The sequence below is a fragment of the Amblyraja radiata genome, chromosome 2, assembly GCF_010909765.2.
Source record: "Amblyraja radiata isolate CabotCenter1 chromosome 2, sAmbRad1.1.pri, whole genome shotgun sequence".
Lineage (NCBI taxonomy): Eukaryota > Metazoa > Chordata > Chondrichthyes > Rajiformes > Rajidae > Amblyraja > Amblyraja radiata.
The window spans coordinates 70,285,949-70,301,816 of NC_045957.1; the positions used below are offsets into that span (position 1 = coordinate 70,285,949).

The 15,868-nt window shown below is 40.1% G+C and overlaps 1 protein-coding gene across 1 annotated transcript in view; it reads left to right on the top strand.

Annotated features, from left to right (window-relative positions):
- The first annotated feature begins 1,495 nt into the window (after positions 1-1,495).
- The window catches only part of otulinl (OTU deubiquitinase with linear linkage specificity like), a 47,250-nt gene continuing 32,877 nt past the window's right edge, over positions 1,496-15,868 (top strand). The window contains exon 1 of the mRNA XM_033048465.1: positions 1,496-1,611. Coding sequence (XP_032904356.1) covers positions 1,566-1,611 — 46 coding nt within the window. The 5' untranslated portion in view covers positions 1,496-1,565. The remainder of the gene's footprint in view (positions 1,612-15,868) is intronic.

Below are 15,868 nucleotides of genomic sequence, written 5' to 3' on the forward strand. Positions count from 1 at the left end.
CATCGTTTGTGCCGGCATGCACTACCACTTCCGGATGTTCACCTTCGCCCTTGAGGATTTTCTGCACTCTGTCCGTGACATCCTGGATCCTGGCACCAGGAAGGCAGCACACCATCCTCGCATCCCGTCTGTTGCCGCAGAAACCCCTGTCCGTACCTCTCACAATGGAGTCTCCCACTAAAATGGCGTTGCCTGCCTTAGGCCTTTTTGGTTTTGGCTCAACAGCCCTATTCGCATCACAAGCCAGTCCGTCGCCCAGTGTAAACACCTCTTCTGTCCCGACAGCTTCTAAGTGGGTGAACCTGTTCACAAGAGGTACAACACCCGGGGACGTTGGCATTCCATGCTTCCCTCCCATTCTCACTGTCTCCCACCTTCTCTCTTCCAGTACCTTATGTGTAACAATCTTACTGTAGGACTTGTCGAGAATGCTGTTGTCCCTTCAGTTCTCGTTTCTCTATACCTTCATTGCGCTTCACGTTTGGAATTCTAAAGTTGGGCACATGTCTCTCACACTTACCCTGACTCCCACCATTTTTTTCAGCCAAAAACTCAACATTTTGGCGGTTTTTAACAGGTAGGAAAGTACGCGTTTCTAGCATTAATAACATATACCGGAAGTGACGGATGTCTTCCAGTTGGATTTAGCGGCTCCGTGCTTCGAGCCCTATGACCCAGTGACCTTTTGTGCAACCCCCCTATAGGGAACAAGATGTTAATTTCGGAGTATGAAAATGGCCATAACTTTTTTAATACTGAAGATATGAAAGTGAATTGGGTGTCAAATTAAACTTCTTTTTATGCTTTATCATATGTGATATATTGCAGACTTGATTTTTAAAATCTCAAAAGTTTGTAACATTGCTACATTATCAACCTACAAACCTGTACGTCTTTGGAGTGTGGGAGGAAACCGAAGATCTCGGAGAAAACCCACGGAGAGAACGTACAATCTCCATACAGACAGCACCCGTATTCGGGATCGAACCCGGGTCTCTGGCGCTGCATTTTGCTGTAAGGCAGCAACTCAACCGCTGTGCCACCCTGACTTCCATACAAAATGTTACACCCCACTGTCCCACCACTGGTTCCCAGCGCTGCCGCCCACCTCTGCTGCCGCCCACCGCTGCTGCTGCCACCACCCACCCACCGCTGCTGCTGCTGCCACCACCCACCGCTGCTGCTGCTGCTGCCACCACCCACCGCTGCTGCTGCTGCCACCACCCACCCACCGCTGCTGCTGCTGCCACCGCCCACCGCTGCTGCTGCCACCACCACCCACTGCTGCTGCCACCGCCCACCGCTGCTGCTGCTGCTGCCACCCACCGCTGCTGCTGCCACCACCCACCCACCGCTGCTGCTGCTGCCGGGCTCGCCCACCCACCGCCCCAAGTCCCGCCCTCCGACAAGTCCCGCCCACCGCCCCGATACACTCGGACCATTGGTCCATGTCGTGCCCTGGGCGCGGTTTGATTGGCCGCGCTGGCTGTCCGTCAGAAGGCGGTAGTGTTGCGCTCGATGTTGGTCGAGGTGGAGTTGCAGCGGCCGCGCGCTCCGGGTCCGGGATGGCGACGCTGCTCCTCAACCAGGACATCAACTCTACCGTCTCAGGTAAATGCTGCGCCCACATTAGTGCACGGGGTAGGAGTCCGCTTTGTTATCAGCCCGTCTTGTGAGCTTTCGCCCGCTTGGGTGTAAACGTTTATTTTCCGCCACTGTAAACATGTTCCCGTTTCTTCACCCGTCCCTTCAAATAGGCACCCCTTGCAATTATTTGTCTTTCAGATTGAGAACATCTGGGCAAGTGTCAGGAACTTTACCTCCTCAAGACCAAACTTCCAGCCACTGACCTACTTACATCTCTAACTTCCTCTGTATACAACGGGCCACCCAATCGCCTCTCGACTCCTATGTCAGTACATACTTTAATACTGGCCTCTTTAGGTGTTACCTCTCCCCTCGTGTTATTACCATGATGTCTGTCTGCATCTTTTCAAAGGGTCTCTTTGTTCGAATCCTTCCAATCATGAGTAACTCAGCGGGTCAGGCAGCATCTCTGGAGAAAGGGAATAGGTGACGTTATGGATTGAGACCCCTCGCGCCATCACAGCGCACAAACAGCTCGGATCAAATGTACCAATGTCGCCATTAATGGTTCATCCATATTTGTTCTACTCCCACTGTTTGCACCATTCACTGCTACATCCTCTATTTTTTGTCCAAACAATCTTCTGTACTAAATACTTTACCCATACCCTGTTACTTATCCACTCATTGAACCTACATTAACTGTCCTTGGTCCAGAATATGGAGCCTATTGATATGCAAAGGAAGGGAATGAAGTGCATGGGTCACTTTTTTTAGTGGGGTTTCCTTATGTTTTTAATTGTTTGTAAATATTTTTCATTGTAATAATGAAAATAAATAATTTGGATTTATTTATTATCATGGCTGCTGACACTTGTTTCGACACTGGTAACACCAGTGAGTGTTTCTTAACCAGTGCACATAGTTTATTTGAGTTATTTCAAGTCAGGATTGTTTTATAGTCCTGTGTACAGATACAGAACAATGGCATTTTACTTGCAGCAGCACAACAGATGTGTAAATATAGAGTTGTATCGAATAGATAATATAATAAGCAAAAAAAAATCAATTAAAAAAAAAACACAATATGGTGCAAAGGGGAAAAAAGGCTGAGGTCCCAAGTGCAACCAAGGTAGGTCGAAGTTTAGTTCGAGTTCGTAGTGGTCAATAGCCTGATGGTTGTTGGGAAGAAGTTGTTCCTGAAACTGGACATCACTGTTTTCGTACTCAGGCTGGTGTTGGTCCTTGATGATGCTGGCTACCTTTTTGAGGCAGTGCCTCATATAGATCCTTTCAATAGCAGGGAGGTCAGTACCTGTGACGGGCCAGGCAGTATTCACCACTTCTTGTAATCTCATAGACGTTAGAGATGCAGCGTGGAAACAGGCCCTTAGACCCTCTGAGTCTGTGCTGACCAGTGATCAGACTTTACACTAGCACTATCCTACTTACTGGAGACAATTTACAATTTTACAGAAGCCAATTAACCTACAAACCTATATGTCTCTAGAGTGTGGGAGGAAACTGGAGAATCTGGAGAAAATTCATGTGAGAACGTGCAAACTCTACAGACGGCACCCGTGGCCAGGATCTTACCCGGGTCTCTAACGCTGAAATGCAGCAACTCTACTGCTGCGCCACTGTGCCACCCCGTTCTGTTGTTCCTGGTGCTTTGAGTTACCGTACCAGGCCCTGATGCGACCACTGTACTCTACTGTACTACAAGAGAGTATTCATTGACATACCGAATCTCCTCAATCTTCTAAGGAAGTAGAGGCGTTATGATTGCATTAATGTGCTGGATCCAGGACAGATGTTCAGAGATAAGCACACCCAGAAGCTTGATGTTTTTCACTCTCTTCCCCACCGACCCATCGATGTAGACAGGTTTGTGGATCCTCGGCCTTACACATCTAAAGTCAACAATCACTTCATTGGTTTTACTGATTTTGAAATCAAGGTTGTTCTGGAACCGTTCAATCAAATGATCTATCTCCCTCTTACACTCTGACTCATCGTTATCTGTAATTCGTCCAACAATGGTGATATCGTCAAAAAATGTAAAGATGGCGTTGAACCTGTGTCTGCTACACAGTCATGGTTATAGGGGGAAATGTTGCTGCCAATTCATATCAATTGTGTTCTGGTGATAACGAAATCAAGGATGCAGAAAAGATGTGCAGAAACCCTGTTCCCTGAACTTGGTAACAAGTTTGGAGGGGATGATGGTGTTGAATGCCAAGCTGCAGTCTATGAACAACAAACTGACATATGTCATCTTCACATGTCCAAGAAGAATTGCAAGAAGGTAAATAGGGAGTGTTGTGAATACTCAGCAGGTCAGTCAGCATTGGAGCCGTGCCTTTTACCCGACAACAATCCTCATCTTATCCGGTAAATGATCCTTTTTATTGGAAGAAGTTTAATTCCATAATAAAAGAATCCCTCTCGCCTGACTTTGCCCACAATCACTGTTTGCCCCCCGATCTCGCTCCATGGCTTCTCTCAAACCCACCCACTTCATCACCACGGACGTTAGTGCCACCGGTCGCTAAGCGTTGCAATATGTCACCCGGCATAATGACATTTGTCATCAAGCTAGGCCCTTCCCTAAGCAATAGACAATAGGTGCAGGAGTAGGCCATTCGGCCCTTCGAGCCAGCACCGCCATTCAATATGATCATAGCTGATCATCCACAATCAGTACCACATTCCTGCCTTCTCTCCATATCCCTTAAACACCACTATCCATTAGAGCTCTATCTAACGCTCTCTTGAAAGCATCCAGAGAACCAGATTCCACCACCCTCTGAGGCTGAGAATTCCACAGACTCACAACTCTCTGTGTGGAAAAACCTATGATAAGAGTGTTGTTATTCAGCAATTGTTGACATTGGATCTGCAAGAGGAAGGTGCACACTTGCTATGAAGATCGGGAGAAGGTAGTTGGGCCTCTTATTTGGCAGCAAGTTCTGTCTGCCCTATAAACCTGTTGCATTATAACAACTTACTTAATTACAATGATTCGAGAGCAGACATGAGATTGCAGATGCTGGAATCTTCAGTTTCAGTTTAATTTATTGTGAGTTTCACGTGAAAAGCATTGTGTTGCATGCTAACCAGTTAGCAGAAAGACAATACATGATTACAATCGATCCATTTACAGTGTACAGACACACTTTTAAGTGAATAACATTTAGTGCAAGGTAAAGCCAGCAAGTCCGATCAAGGAGGTCATCAAAGAGGTAGATAGCATTTCAGCGCTGCTCTCTGGTTGTGGTAGGATGATTCAGTTGCCTGCTAACAGCTGGGAAGAAACTGTCCCCGCATCTGGCGGTGTGCATTTTCACACATCTGTACCTTTTGCCTGATGGGAGAGGGGAGAAGATGGGAGTGGCAAGGGTGCGACTTGTCCTTGATTATGCGGCTGGCCTAGCCGAGCCAGCGTGAGGTGCAAATAGAGTCAAAAGAAGGGAGGTTGGTTTGTGTGATGGTCTGGGCTGCGTCCACAATTTGCTGCAATTTCTTGCGGTCTTTGATGGAGCTGTTCCCAAACCAAGTTTAAACAAATCCTAAGCAAAAAGAATACCTGCGAAATAACTGTTGGGGTCAGGCAGCGTCTGTGAAAGGAAATAAACAGATGACCATTCCGGTCAAGACCCTTCTTTAGTTTGAAGATGCTGCCTGTCCCACTAAGTTCCTTTATCATTCAAAAGGGAACTGCAGATGCTGGAATATCGAAGGTACACAAGATTGCTGGGGAAACTCAGCGGGTGCAGCAGGGTTTCGGCCCGAAACGTCGCCTATTTCCTTCGCTCCATAGATGCTGCTGCACCCGCTGAGTTTCCCCAGCAATTTTGTGTACCTTCGAAGTTCCTTTAGCAGTTTGTTTTATGAATCAGAAAAAGGCTGCTCAGTCCATTGGTTCGATGACAACTCCCATAGTTACCCTACCAGACGCAACTAAATTTAAGGTAGCTCTTCTTCTCCAAGAATGCTTTTTTGCTTAAGTCCACTCTCCGCCAACTCCAGTTTAAATTTCATTTGGAATATTTCTGGAAGGCCAAGAACCAAGAACCCAGCAAAGCAGTCCTATCATATTCCCAATCCTCTTATTTCCTTGTAACGTATTCTCTCACACATGCTCATAAATCCTACTTGTCGCTTTATCTCCCCCCTCGACTCCATTCAAGGACCCAAGCGGTCGTTCCAGGTGCGACAGAGGTTCACCTGCACCTCCTCCAACCTCATCTATTGCATCCGCTGCTCTAGATGTCAGCTGATCTACATCGGTGAGACCAAGCGTGGGCTTGCCGATCGTTTCGCCGAACACCTCTGCTTGGTCCGCAATAACCTACCTGATCTCCTGGTGGCTCAGCACTTCAACTCTCCCTCCCATTCCAACTTTTCTGTTCTGGGCCACCTCCATGGCCAGAGTGAGCATCACCGTAAATTGGAGGAGCAGCACCTCATATTTCCATTGGGCAGTTTGTACCCCAGCGGCATGAACATTGACTTCTCCAATTTCCGGTAGCCCTTATTATCACCTCCCCTTCTCAGCCCTCCCTCAGCCCTCTGGCTCCTCCTCTTCCTTTCTTCTTCCTGTCCCCCTCCCCCCACCCTACATCAGTCTGAAGAAGGGTTTCGGCCCGAAACGTTGCCTATTTCAGTCTGAAGAAGGGTTTCGGCCCGAAACGTTGCCTATTTCCTTCGCTCCATAGATGCTGCCGCACCCGCTGAGTTTCTCCAGCATTTTCCTCTACCTTCGATTTTCCAGCATCTGCAGTTCCTTCTTAAACATTTTGTCTACACTAAGGGTAGTTTGCAGAAGCATGTAAACTTAAAAGTACATCTTTGGGATGTGGGAGGAAACTGAAACACCTAAGGAAACCCATGCAGACTCAGAGAATGTGCAAATTCTATAAGACTGCAACCAAGGTCAGGATCGAACTTGTAATGGAGCAGCACTAACTGCTGTGACACTGTTCATAACAGTTTCCACTGATGTCATCAATAAACTTCAGAGGCCTGTGGACATGCTTCAAAGATCCCACCGATCATCCTTCTGTGTTTTGCATTTTTATTTGCTTCCCAATCTGTAAAATGAATTCCATTTGCAACTTTTGTGCCTACCTAACCAGTCCATTGATATCTTTCAGTGATTTTCAACTTTTCTTCCTCAACCACACTGTTTTGGTGTCTCTGGACATAAACCAATTATATGTGAACTGTAACATTAGGCTTTGGAAATGGTGCCGAATTTGACGACTTTTGCATATGGACTCAGTGGGCTGTTTCGATGTTCTGTATTTAATAGGAGGTTGTACTTATGCATGACAATACACTGTATGCAAAATAAGAATTTCACTGTTCCCAGATACCTGTAGCTGTACTTGATAATAAAGAACCATTTACCATTGAAGTTCTAGACAGATCATGGTGATTTCCTTTGATTGGAAAAGTTAACAAAATATTGTAACCTATTGAGCAGGGAATCACTTAAAACAACTCCAAAGAAGTACTGGTTTGTAGGTTAATGGGCTTGGTAAATGTAAAAATGGTCCCTAGTGGGTGTAGGATAGTGTTCAAGAAGGAACTGCAGATGTTGGAGAAACAGCGGGTGCGGCAGCATCTATGGAGCGAAGGAAATAGGCAACGTTTCGGGCCGAAACCCTTCTTCAGACTGATAGGATGGTGTTAATGTTCGGGGATCACTGGGCGGCACGGACCCAGTGGGCCGAAGGGACTGTTTCCGCGCTGTATCTCTAAACTAAAACTAAACTTTAAATTCCCATACAAACACAAAGTGCTGGAGTAAATCAGCAGGTCAGGCAGGCGGCATCTCTGGCGAACATGGATCGGCGACGTTTCAGGTTGAGACCCGTCTTCAGACTGATTGTAGCGGGGGAGAAGAAAGCTGGAAGAGGATAGAGTAGAAGAAGCATGGCAGGAAATAGGTGGACAAAGGTAAGGGGGATTTTGAGAGTCTAGACCCGAAATGTCACCTTTCCATGTTCTCCAGAGATGCTGCCTGATCTGTTGAGTTATTCCAGCACTTTGTGTCCTTTCATGCATGGGCCTGCATCTGTAGTTCCTTGTTTCTACATTATAGATTGTCGTGTTTAACTCTGCCGCTGCCTACTTCAGAAATAGCAGACATATGAGTCATTATTTGGATTATGGTTGCACTTTAATAGTGGAAATATATCCTTCTCATTGCAAAGAATAATTTACTTTATCTTTAAAATGCATTACCTATTTCAGATATATGCTGTGTTTAAATACATTTTATATGCAGTGTATGTTAGTTTCACATTGATCTGGATTTTCACTCATATGCTCCATCAGCCAACCACAAAAGTTGCTACCAGTTTTGGAATGTAAAAATGGCACAAGGCAGTAAAAGATGGAATTTAAAATTTGCCCTGGCATTTCAATCAGACTGCTTCAAGTTTAAGAAATGAGTATAAGGAACTGCAGATGCTGGTTTAAACTGAAGATCGACACAAAATACTAGAGTAACTCAGCGAAACGGGCAGCATCTCTGGAGAGAAGGAATGGGTGACTGAAGACTGAAGCCCGGACCAGAACCCGCCCGGTAGGCCCAACTCGCCCACCCCAGGAGGCTGCGGAAAAGCCGGGCGAATAAACCTGCCTGGGCCGAATGGAGCCGGCGGCGCTGAAGCCTCGGCGGTAGCGGTGGGGTGACGGTGAAGCGGCAGCTGCATTGAAGCTTCGCGGCAGCGGTGGAGCCTCGGCAGCGGTCGAAGAGAGAGGGGGGGGGGGGGGACTGCCGTGAGGGGGGATTAATTGTAATCATAATTTGTCTTTCTGCTGGCTGGACAGCATGCAACAAAAAGCTTTTCACAGTACCTCGTATGCGTGACCATAAACTGAACTGAACTGAGATCAGAAGAGATCGGTTATTTTTCTTAATGTAGCAGCACTTGCCTCTTAAATCAATTGGGGGCTTTTTCTCATATTTTCTTGGCTTCCCCTCCTTATTATCAGTTTGTTGTCCACATTTGTCTGGTCTGGTTGCTTATCAAATCTGGGTGTGCAAATTGCCTGGTTTCCTGTATAAATATAGTTGCTTTCAAAAGTAGTTAATCACCTGTCAAAGCCCAAGGGACATATTGACATTTGAAAGACACTCCTTAAAGGAAATGAATGTTTATCCGCTTATACTGTTGCATGTAAGCTCACTGAAACTGCAAATGCACCTCGTTGAAACAGGCAGCTGCAGGTTTAATAAATGTGATCCTGTGTCTTATGATGCAACTTGGATTCCAAAGATATCGAAATAATAATAATAAAATAACAAATCGAAATAATAAGCTAAAATGAAATACTGGTCCTTGCAAAACCTATTCCAGTACAGATATTTGGAGATATTCAGCAGGCCGGGCAGCAGCATCTGTTTTTATGTTGTAATGTCTTGGTTTGCCGCAAATATATTGATCAGGAATGGAGGGCACATAGTAATACTAAGCATGTAACCCTGATCTGGATAAAGTCGTGATTTTGAAATAAAAACCTGTCCATCTTAGTTAAGTTTGGAAAAGACTCTCCCGATTGATCACTGCACAAAAGGAAAGAGGAACATTCCTACAGATTATGAGAGAGGAGGACAATATTGGATTGCAAACTTCTCATTTAATACTAGTCAGTTTCTATTCACTGTCTTCATTATGTAACTCTTGGATAATCTAATTGGGCTATCTAAGGGGAAAAGGACCATTTCTATGTTTTTTTAAGAGAGGTGTCCAATTTCTCATTTTAATATAGGGTTGTAACCTAGTCCTTTCAGACTGGTCATTTAAAAAAAAAAATGTTACCCTTTTAGTCTTTAGTGGGCCCTACTTTATTCTTAGACTTTGCAGGTCATGGTTCTTGGAAAAAGGAAATTCTCACTTTCTGTTGAAATGCCTAACCCAGTTGAGCTTCCGGTATTTTGGAGAGGCAAAAGAAACTTCAAATTAAGATTAAAGCCAAGTACCAGTACTGCAGTTGCTGGATATCCGAGATGAAAACTGAAATTATAGAAAATATTAACCAAGTCTTCTAGAGAGAAATAAAAGTAATGAAAGACATAAAATGCTAGAGTAACTCAGCAGATCAGGCAGTATTCCTGGAGAACTTGGATAGATGTTGTTTCAGGTCGCCGAACCAACCTGAAACCACCTATCCATGTTCTCCAGGGATGCTATCTGACCTCCTGAGTTACTCCAGCACTTTGTGCCTTTTCTTAGTGAACTAGCATCTGTAGCTCCTTGTTTCTACAATGGAACTAATGAAGTGGACATTGCAGACTGCCACCAAAACACATTGCTCAAATACCACATACCCAGTCCAGCATTTACTTGCTTCAAAGGCATAAAGCTGATCTTGTTGGCGGAAGTATCGACCCTGGAACCAGGGCCATCTGCTGACATGGGTGGGGCAGCACAACCCTTACCTGTGCAAATATTGTGAACCTCATTGATGGGTGCGAAAGGCAATGTAGGGAAATTTAATCTATCAGCGAGTTAATGATATCCGTGTTCAGATACACATGCTTAAAGTCTCTGAATCTGCTGCTACTTGGGGGATAAATAACAACATTCCGCAGCAAGAATTGCCACATTGCTTCACATCAGTCACCTTATTTTGGTGATCAGTTCAATATTTCCAGCAAAACCTTTAATTTATTAAATATATTTTCAGGTTTTTTATTTTATTCCCAAAGTGGAAAGAATGCCTGTCATAAGGTTGAAACATTCCACATTTTCCACACTATAGATCAGATAAAAAAGTGCCTATAATCTACTCTGGCTCAAACAAGAAAACGACAATTTGAATGCAAATTTTATTTTCATTTTTATCTTTGTTATTTCATGTTTCTTCAAACCTATCTCTGGGTGTGTACCCAGTGGCTTTGTGCACAGATAATCCTATTTATTATTCTGAAAATATTTTTGACGAACTCTTGACATCTGCAGAGAGAAAACCTCTTCATTTCAGTTTATGCATTTGGGCTGCATTTGTGGTTCATAATTAAAGGCAAAGAGGCAATGAGTTGTCTCAGTGCATCAGTGCTTTCATAATAATTTTGATCTAGGTAACTGCGAAACATCTTTTTTTAATATATTTTTTTATTAAAGGTAATCAATTACAATGCTTCAAACAACTTTATATCAAATTAATTCAATTTGCATTAAGTAAAACACTAGTAATACTTATCTACTATTTTTTTAGAAATAATGATAGAGAAAGAATAGAACAGTTATAAATCATTAAGAGAGTGATTAAATAATAATTTGATTATATATAAGAAAGAAAAGAGAAACGAAAAAAAAAAAATTTTTAGTAACCACAATATGTATTATTAATAACACTACAAGTGATAGTATCAATAAAGACATATATGTTAATTCCAATATAAAAATGAATTATTCTCACCAAATCCCGCAGGGTGCACGCCGAGCTGTGTTGCCAAGAACAGCTACTTCTCTAAATACTGTATATATGGAGACCATATCTGTTCAAAAGAATTATACTTGTCCAATAGGACAAATCTAATTCTTTCCAGATGTAACGTCTCCATCATCTCTGTTGCCCACATTTTGGTTGTGGGGGATAATGTTCCCTTCCAAAATTTCAATATGATTTTTTTTCCAATTATCAAACAGTAATCAAAGAAATTTCTTTGATTTACTGTAAGTGATAGATGTAAATCCGGAATTCCAAATATTATTAGCTTTGGGTTAGGGTCCAATTTAACTTTGATGACTTCAGAAATAACTTTAAAAATTTCTGTCCAGTAATAATTCAATTTAGGACATGTAACGAAACTATGTATTAAATTTGCCTCTGCTTTCTTGCACTTATCACAAATAGCGGAGAGATTCGGAAAAATACTATTTAATTTAGTTTTCGAATAATGTAACCTATATAATACTTTAAATTGTATCAGTATATGTCTGGCGTTTAATGAACACCGGTGTATTCGTTGTAGACTTTCTTCCCAGTTTTCTTTTGTTATAGCCAATCCCATTTCATTTTCCCATGCTTGACGATATACTTCCGTTATTGGATTCTCCTTATCCAAAATGATGTTATATATATAGGCTATTAATTTTTCTGTATTTGGATATAAATTAAACAGTTCGTCTAACAATCCTGCTTCTTTATTTTTATAATCTTGTGTATTGGATTTAATATAATCTCTAATTTGTAAATACCTAAACAAATGTTGTGGAGACAATCCATAAATATCTTGTAACTCCTGGAATAAAAGAAATTTTCCTTTTCTATACAGGTGTTCTATCCTTGTAATTCCTAAATCATCCCATTGTTTAAACCCCCCATCTAATATAGCAGGTTTAAACGATGGATTATTCATAATTGGTCATCTAAATGAGAGATTATCCAAGTGTAGAGTCTTAACTATTTGTTTCCAAATACGTCTATTATTATATATTATTAGGTTGTCTTTATAATATTTTTTTTGTACTTCCGTTGGTGCAAAAATTATCGAACCTACATTGAAAGGTAGACAGTCCTCCTTTTCTATATTTAACCATGTCGGTTCATGATCCATATTTACCCACCAGAAATTCATATTCTTAATCTGAACAGCCCAAAAATAATATAAAAAGTTTGGAAGTGCTAATCCTCCATTTATCTTAGCTTTGCATAGATGTTTTTTATTTATTCTGTGATTTTTATAATCCCAAATAAAACTATTGACAATATTATCAATTTTTAAAAAAAAGTTTTCGGAAGAAAAAAAGGAATAGCCTGAAACAAATATAACAACTGCGGTAGAAATACCATCTTTATGGCACTTATTCTACCAATCATGGATATAGGAAGTGTTTTCCAATATAAAATATTTTTTCTAAGTTTATCTAATAGTTGAGGATAGTTGGATTTTATTAATGAGTTATGAGTTTTAGTTACGTTAATCCCTAAATATTTAAGTTTGTCTGTAACTACTTTTAATGGGTATTGTTGTAATGTATTTAGATTTATTCCTGTTATTGGCATAATCTCGCTTTTATCCCAATTAATCCTATACCCAGAAAATGCACCAAACTTAGTTATAATGTTTAGCAGGTTGGGAATACTAATTTCCGGTTTTGTAATATAAATCAAAACATCATCTGCATATAAAGAAATTTTATTAATTGTTGTATCAGTATTATAGCCATATATTTCAGGTTCAGATCTAATTTTTTCCGCCAATGGTTCTATCACCAATGCGAACAATAAGGGTGATAACGGACATCCCTGTCTGCATCCCCTAGAGAGTTTGAATTTGGCTGATAAAATTTGGTTAGTCAAAATTCTTGCCATAGGATTCGAGTATAAAATTCTTACCCATTTACAAAATCTATCCCCCAATTGAAACTTTTCCATTATATTAAATAAATACATCCATTCCACCTGATCAAACGCTTTTTCTGCATGTAGTGATATAACCGCTAGTTCCGTATCTCGTATTCTTTTTGAATATATAATATTAAACAAACGTCTGAGATTATGGGATGAGTAACGTTTTGGGATAAAACCTGTTTGATCATAATGTATTAATTTAGAGATCACTAAACTTAATCTCCTAGATAAGACCTTAGTTAATATTTTTTGGTCTGTATTTAAAAGGGCAATCGCTCTATATGATCCAGGATCTTCCAAATCCTTATCTACTTTAGGGATGAGTGTAATTGTGGATTCATTTAAAGATTCTGGTAATTTTCCTTGGTCATATGCATATCTATACATTATTTGTAATCTTGGGGAAATCAGATCTTGAAATTTTTTATAAAATTCTGCACTCAGGCCATCTGGGCCCACTGCTTTTCCGTTCTTTAGCGAACTAATTGATTCTATAATATCTTTTACTGTTATTTCAGCATTTAACAATTCTCTACCTTCCTGATCTAAGCTATTGATTTGACATTCTTGTAAAAATATTTCCATACTATCTGTTTGTCCTGTTAGTTTTGACGAATAAAGATTTTTATAATATTGTAAAAATCTATCATTAATATCTTTTGGAGTAATTAATATATTTCCATACTCAGATCTAATTCCGTGTATCATCTTCTCATCTTCTAATTTTCTAAGCTGTCGTGCTAGTAATTTTTGTGGCTTATCTCCAAATTCAAAATACACTTGCTTAGTTTGTTGAAAAAGTTTAATCACTTGATTAGAATATATTTTATTTAATCTATATTTTACTGATGCAATTTTATTACTTAACTCTTTGGAAGGCTGTTTTATATTTTCATTATCTAGACGTTTTATCTCATTTTCTAAATTTTGTTCTATTTTTCGATTTTCTTTATTGAGATGTGCTTGTGCGGATATTATTGCGCCACGCATGAATGCCTTAAATGTGTCCCAAAATAGTGATGGAGAAGTTTCAGGATTATCATTAGTTTCAAAAAATAATTTAATCTGATCCATCACATATTTACAACAGTCATTGTCCTTTAATATCTGAGGGTTAAATCTCCAGGTAGTAGTTTTATTAGATATATCTTTTAATTTTATCTTAAATGTTAATGGCGCATGATCCGAGATGATAATATTATGATATTTTGCATCATACGTAAAAGGAAGTAATTTAGAATCTATTAAAAAATAATCTATCCTCGAATAAGTTCCATGTACGGGCGAGAAAAAAGAATATTCTCATCCGGATGGATTATCTAACCTCCAGATGTCTTTAATATTAGATGTATTGATAAAAGCATTTATGAATTTACTTGATTTCGAGGCAGCTTTCCTTTTTGCAGATGATCTATCTAGATAATTATCTAAAGTACAATTTAAATCACCTCCAATTATTAAATTGTGTTGAGTGGATATAGGAATATTATTAAATATTTTCTTAAAAAATAATGGATTATCAAAATTAGGGGCATATATATTCATTAAAATTACCTTTTTTGAATATAATTCCCCTGTAATTATTACATATCTGCCTTCTTTATCCTCTATAATAGAACTGCGAAACATCTTAATAAACTTTGACTTTTTATTGTGCTTAGGTAGAGAACCAAAACTGAATTTTCGTAGAATTTATGTAATTGTTCCTTTTAAACTATTCTGATTAATTTTAGGGGAAATTGACTGCTGAGAAGGGAAGTACATTTTGCAAATATTCACATGCTGTTATAATGGCCATGCATTCAAACCTGTTCTTAAGAATGCTGTATGCCCCTCTTTTAATTATTAAAATGTGAAATAAATTGCCAATTTAAATTATCTATAATGCTGCTTCAAATGAGGTTTAAACTAAATTATTTTTAATTCCTAGCATTGTGGCCCTGATTGTGTAGTATGTATTTCAGGCTATATTGTCACTGTGATTCATGCGATTTTCCCGATTGAATACCTCCCAGTTTAATATTTCACCCATATTGATAAATCTCACTTCAGATAGCAGTTCATTAAACAGAAAAGTCCATTCATAAAATAGCATACACATTGTGGATGTTATTACACGAGAGTCCAATATGTAAAGATCGTGGCTTACCATAATCTTATCAATGAGATTTCGGGTCAGCAATAAATATAAATGTCACTGGTCAGTGACACTCATTAAGAACTATATAAAAAAGCAATATAAATTCAATTTGCTAAGCAACCAATAATTGCTAGCTGAAATTGATCTTCTGTCTATGCATAGTTGTTGCGGCTTCTGTGCAGAATTTGCACGTTCTACTTATGACCACATGGGTTTCTTCAGGGTGCTCTAGTTTCCTCCCTACGTTCCCTACGTATACCAAAGACGTGAGGGTTGCTAGGTTCATTTGTCTCTGTAAATTGCCCCAAATGTGTAGGGAGTGGATATGAAAGTGAATGGTAACATACAACTTGTGTGAATGAGTGATTGTGGGTCTGTGTGAGTTGAAGGCCCTGTTTCCATGCTAAACAACCCATAAACTAAAATCATGTTCTTCATATCTTGTAGTGTCATCACAAATTTAATTTACTCTCTGTAAGTAAATTGTCTTTTTCCCCTTCCCAGTGTTGTTGCTCTGAGTACAACCGTATTTTTGACCAACTGAGCCTTGTTTCCATTTAGCCAGATTAAGAAGCAAAGGGTGCACTTTTTTTGCAAAATGTTTGCAATATTGAGGTCAGCTGCAAAATCTATTTTGTGATCTTGAGTGATGTCTGTGTTTATATATTTGTGCGAAATGAATGAAGCATGTATGTTGAAAACGTTTCCAGATCTGCAGAATATTTTACACAGCAAGCTAATTTTCTAGTAATTGAATACACA